The following is a 5,643-nucleotide window of genomic DNA, read 5'->3' as shown; positions in this document are numbered from 1 at the left end:
ATGAAAAGATTAACATGCAGAAGTTTGAATAATTTGTCTGTTTATTATTAAAATATTTTTTTTATAGATTCATCCCATATCACAATAGTGGAACCTTATGCCATAGAGGGGAAAAATATCAAAACCAAATGGTATCCCAATGTGTCATTAATCCAATGTGTCATTACCCCAATGTGTCATTAATCCAATGTGTCATTACCCCAATGTGTCATTAATCCAATGTGTCATTACCCCAATGTGTCATTAATCCAATGTGTCATTAACCCAATGTGTCATTACCCCAATGTGTCATTAATCCAATGTGTCATTAACCCAATGTGTCATTAACCCAATGTGTCATTACCCCAATGTGTCATTAACCCAATGTGTCATTAATCCAATGTGTCATTAATCATTAATATAATGTGTCATTACCCCAATGTGTCATTAAACCAATGTGTCATTAATCCAATGTGTCATTAATCCAATAATTACCCAATGTGTCATTAATGATGTCATTAATATAATGTGTCATTAATCCAATTTGTCATTAATATAATCACGTTGTTTTCAGGCCTTAACTCCAGTTGAAACGTAAACACTTCAGGAAGACAAGTTTTTAATCAGGAAGCACGTGACTGGGGAGATGGAGCACAATGTCCCACGGAAATGAACGCCAGCATTTTCTGACACAATTCCACTGGCATTTGATTGGTCTGCAGCCAAGTGCAGGGACATCCTAGACAGGGGGACATCCTAGAGTTTTCTGACACGGTGACAGGGACATCCTAGAGTTTCCTGACACGGTGACAGGGACATCCTAGAGTTTCCTGACACGGTGACAGGGACATCCTAGAGTTTCCTGACACGGTGACAGGGACATCCTAGAGTTTTCTGACATGTCCACCTTGTAACCCGGTCATTCATCTCTGCAGGTCCAGTCCACCTTGAAGCTTCATCGTTCACCTCTGACCTGCGAGAGACACAATCGACATCGACATTGAACAGAACAGTACAAGATGCAGAGGAAACATTAATAATGGACTCAACATTAAAGTGGATTTGTTTTTTTACTCAAAACATTACAGCAACAATGGCTCTGAGTGAGACCTCCACGGCAAATGAGAAATGCATCCGTGGCTGTGTCCCAAATGGAACCCTATTCCCTATATAGTGCACTACTTTAGCCCAGAGCCCTATTCCCTATATAGTGCACTACTTTTGACCAGAGCCCTTTGGTCCTATGATCCCTATGCTAAAGGCCCCGGTTAAAAGTAGTGCACTATATAGGGAATAGAGTGCCATTTTGGAGCGTAGCCTCAGTGACTCATAATGCTGCTGGGCTGTGGTGGAGAACCAACCAACGCTTCTAGAATGTTCTAGGCAGAGGGAGAATACTAAGTCTGCCTGGAGAAAGTGTCTAATAAGTCATCTTAACGGGCTTACTGGCTAGAAGTAGGGGTTACTCCAAATATGTAGATTTAATTCAATTGGTTTCAAACTGGGTCACACGGCTATTAAAGGTGCCAAGTTAGAGAGCAGAGGAGAGGAAGCCAGTCTGAAGTTAGAGAGCAGAGGAGAGGAAGCCAGTCTGAAGTGAGACAGCAGAGCAGAGGAAGCCAGTCTGAAGTGAGAGAGCAGAGCAGAGGAAGACAGTCTGAAGTGAGAGAGCAGAGGAGAGGAAGCCAGTCTGAAGTTAGAGAGCAGAAGAGAGGAAGCCAGTCTGAAGTGAGACAGCAGAGCAGAGGAAGCCAGTCTGAAGTGAGAGAGCAGAGCAGAGGAAGCCAGTCTGAAGTGAGAGAGCAGAGGAGAGGAAGACAGTCTGAAGTGAGAGAGCAGAGGAGAGGAAGACAGTCTGAAGTGAGAGAGGAGAGGAGAGGAAGCCAGTCTGAAGTGAGAGAGCAGAGGAGAGGAAGCCAGTCTGAAGTGAGACAGAGAGAGAGGAAGCCAGTCTGAAGTGAGAGCAGAGCAGAGGAAGCCAGTCTGAAGTGAGAGAGCAGAGGAGAGGAAGCCAGTCTGAAGTGAGAGAGAGAGAGGAGAGGAGAGGAAGCCAGTCTGAAGTTAGAGAGCAGAGGAAGCCAGAGGAAGCCAGTCTGAAGTGAGAGAGGAGAGGAGAGGAAGACAGTCTGAAGTTAGAGAGCAGAGCAGAGGAAGCCAGTCTGAAGTGAGAGAGCAGAGGAGAGGAAGCCAGTCTTAAGTGAGACAGCAGAGCAGAGGAAGCCAGTCTGAAGTGAGACAGCAGAGCAGAGGAAGCCAGTCTGAAGTTAGAGAGCAGAGGAAGCCAGTCTGAAGTTAGAGAGCAGAGGAGAGGAAGCCAGTCTGAAGTGAGACAGCAGAGGAGAGGAAGCCAGTCTGAAGTTAGAGAGCAGAAGAGAGGAAGCCAGTCTGAAGTAAGACAGCAGAGGAGAGGAAGCCAGTCTGAAGTGAGAGAGAGAGAGGAAGCCAGTCTGAAGTGAGAGAGCAGAGGAGAGGAAGACAGTCTGAAGTTGGAGAGCAGAGGAGAGAGGAAGCCAGTCTGAAGTGAGAGAGCAGAGGAGAGGAAGCCAGTCTGAAGTGAGAGAGAGTAGGAGAGGAAGCCAGTCTGAAGTGAGAGAGCAGAGGAGAGGAAGCCAGTCTGAAGTGAGAGAGCAGAGGAGAGGAAGCCAGTCTGAAGTGAGACAGCAGAGGAGAGGAAGCCAGTCTGAAGTGAGACAGCAGAGGAGAGGAAGCCAGTCTAACAAATGTGGAAGCATTGGAGTCAACATGGGCTAGCAATCCTGTGGTTATCCCAGGGAGAGGAAGCCAGTCTGAAGTGAGACAGTTTATAACAAATAAACCAGTCTGAAGTGTATTGTGCTTATAACTAAATAAACAGAGCAGAGGTTGTGTGTAGTTGTTTATAACTAAATAAACATGGTTGTGTAGATTGTTTATAACTAAATAAACATGGTTATTCCAGTCTGTGTGGATAGAGCAGAGGAGAGGAAGCCAGTCTGAAGTGTCATCTGCCTGCCTCAGCTCCAGTGTGTGTGTGAGAGAGCAGAGGTAGAGGAAGACAGTCTGATCTGAGCGAGGTCTGGAAGCCAGTCTGAAGTCAGAGAGTCAGAGCTGAGCATCTGCCAGTCTGAAGTTTTTAGAGAGCAGAGATTGGAGAGCCAGTCTGAAGTGAGTGTGGAGAGCTGAATGTCACAGTCTCAAAAGAGAGCAGAGGAGAGGAAGTCAGTCTGAAGTGAGAGGGAGCAGAGGTCTGTTTCTGAGTCTGAAGTGAGACAGCAGAGCAGAGGAAGCCAGTCTGTTTGAGACAGCAGAGGAGAGGAAGCCAGTCTGAAGTGAGACAGCAGAGGAGGACCAGTCTGAAATGAGAGAGCAGAAGAGAGGAAGCCAGTCTGAAGTTAGAGACAGAAGAGAGGAAGCCAGTCTGAAGTGAGACAGAGAGGAAGGAAGCCAGTCTGAAGTGAGACAGAGAGCAGAGGAAGCCAGTCTGAAGTGAAGAGCAGAGGAGGAAGCCAGTCTGACATCAACAGAGGAGGAAGGAAGCCAGTCTGAAGTTGAACAGAGGGGAGGAAGGTGCCCTGAAGTTAGAGAGCAGAGGAGAGGAAGCCAGTCTGAACAGAGAGGAGGAAGGAAGCCCTGCGTGAACAGAGGGGAGGAAGGTGCCCTGCGTCTGAGACAGAGGGAGAGGAAGGAGCCCTGCTCTGAACAAATGGGGAAGGATTGGAGTCAACAGAGGGCTAGGAATCCTGCGGTCTGAACAGATGGGAGGAATTGTCCCTACAACTGAACAAACATGGTTGTGTGTATTGTCTCTACAACTAAATAAACATGGTTGAACAGAGGGGAGCTCTCTGTGTGGATAGATTGCAGGGTAAACATGGTTATTCTCTCTGTGTGGATAGAGGGGTAAACATGGTTATTCCCTCTCTGTGTGGATAGACAGATTCTCTCTGGTGGATAGATTGAAGGGTAAACAGACATCTGAACAGAGGGGAGGAGAGCCCCCTCCAGCCCTGTCATCTGCCTGCCTCAGCAGAGGGGAGGAAGGAGCCCTGCGTGTGTGTGTGGAGGAAGGTGCCCTGCGTGAACAGAGGGGAGGAAGGCGTGGTCCCTCTCTCTCAGAGGGGAGGAAGGAGCCCTCTCTGTCCCTGTCTGTCTTTCAGAGGGGAGGAAGGACCCTGGCCATCAGGGGGAGGAAGGAGCCCTGCGGCTTTTTAAAGACAGATTGGTTAGAGAGCAATTGAGTGTCTCCTAGGAATGTCACATAAAACACATCAAAACAACAATGCGTCTGAACAGAGGGGAGGAAGGTGCCCTGCGTCTGAACGGAGGGGAGGAAGGAGCCCTGCGTCTGAACAGAGGGGAGGAAGGAGCCCTGCGTCTGAACAGAGGGGAGGAAGGTGCCCTGCGTCTGAACAGAGGGGAGGAAGGAGCCCTGCGTCTGAACAGAGGGGAGGAAGGAGCCCTGCGTCTGAACAGAGGGGAGGAAGGAGCCCTGCGTCTGAACAGAGGGGAGGAAGGAGCCCTGCGTCTGAACGGAGGGGAGGAAGGTGCCCTGCGTCTGAACGGAGGGGAGGAAGGTAGCCCTGCGTCTGAACGGAGGGGAGGAAGGTGCCCTGCGTCTGAACGGAGGGGAGGAAGGTGCCCTGCGTCTGAACGGAGGGGAGGAAGGTGCCCTGCGTCTGAACGGAGGGGAGGAAGGTGCCCTGCGTCTGAACGGAGGGGAGGAAGGTGCCCTGCGTCTGAACGGAGGGGAGGAAGGTGCCCTGCGTCTGAACGGAGGGGAGGAAGGTAATTATATCTAACAAACGCCACCAGACATTTCCCTTCATGACAGCAGCAGCTGTCGTTGCCATGCGCCTGTCTGGCACGTTGAGAAACCATCTAACCATCTGTCCACAGAGCTTTACAAATGTTTTAACGTTTAACAGTCAAACAATAGAAAATAAACAAGACCATCTCATCATTTAAGCAGGTTAATGTTTGGTTACCAGCTGACTGAGAGGTACGACACACAACTAAAACCATCTCCTCATTTAAGCAGGTTAATGTTTGGTTACCAGCTGACTGAGAGGTACGACACACAACTAAAACCATCTCCTCATTTAAGCAGGTTAATGTTTGGTTACCAGCTGACTGAGAGGTACGACGCACAACTAAAACCATCTCATCATTTAAGCAGGTTAATGTTTGGTTACCAGCTGACTGAGAGGTACGACACACAACTAAAACCATCTCATCATTTAAGCAGGTTAATGTTTGGTTACCAGCTGACTGAGAGGTACGACACACAACTAAAACCATCTCCTCATTTAAGCAGGTTAATGTTTGGTTACCAGCTGACTGAGAGGTACGACACACAACTAAAACCATCTCATCATTTAAGCAGGTTAATGTTTGGTTACCAGCTGACTGAGAGGTACGACACACAACTAAAACCATCTCCTCATTTAAGCAGGTTAATGTTTGGTTACCAGCTGACTGAGAGGTACGACACACAACTAAAACCATCTCATCATTTAAGCAGGTTAATGTTTGGTTACCAGCTGACTGAGAGGTACGACGCACAACTAAAACCATCTCATCATTTAAGCAGGTTAATGTTTGGTTACCAGCTGACTGAGAGGTACGACACACAACTAAAACCATCTCATCATTTAAGCAGGTTAATGTTTGGTTACCAGCTGACTG

General features: G+C 48.1%; 1 protein-coding gene across 4 annotated transcripts in view; it reads right to left on the bottom strand.

Moving 5' to 3' along the window:
• Positions 1-780: 780 nt before the first annotated feature.
• The window catches only part of ascc1 (activating signal cointegrator 1 complex subunit 1), a 39,406-nt gene continuing 34,543 nt past the window's right edge, over positions 781-5,643 (bottom strand). For all 4 annotated transcript variants that reach the window (XM_042319063.1, XM_042319065.1, XM_042319064.1 and 1 more), the window contains one exon: positions 781-952. Coding sequence is in view for 2 of the 4 variants with exons in the window: in XM_042319065.1 (XP_042174999.1) it covers positions 935-952 (18 nt within the window). In the remaining 2 variants the exon portion in view is untranslated. The remainder of the gene's footprint in view (positions 953-5,643) is intronic.

This window comes from Oncorhynchus tshawytscha, unplaced genomic scaffold (genome assembly GCF_018296145.1).
Source record: "Oncorhynchus tshawytscha isolate Ot180627B unplaced genomic scaffold, Otsh_v2.0 Un_scaffold_822_pilon_pilon, whole genome shotgun sequence".
Taxonomy (NCBI): domain Eukaryota; kingdom Metazoa; phylum Chordata; class Actinopteri; order Salmoniformes; family Salmonidae; genus Oncorhynchus; species Oncorhynchus tshawytscha.
The sequence above is the reverse complement of the archived record's forward strand: the minus strand, read 5'-3'. Positions and strand labels throughout refer to the sequence as shown.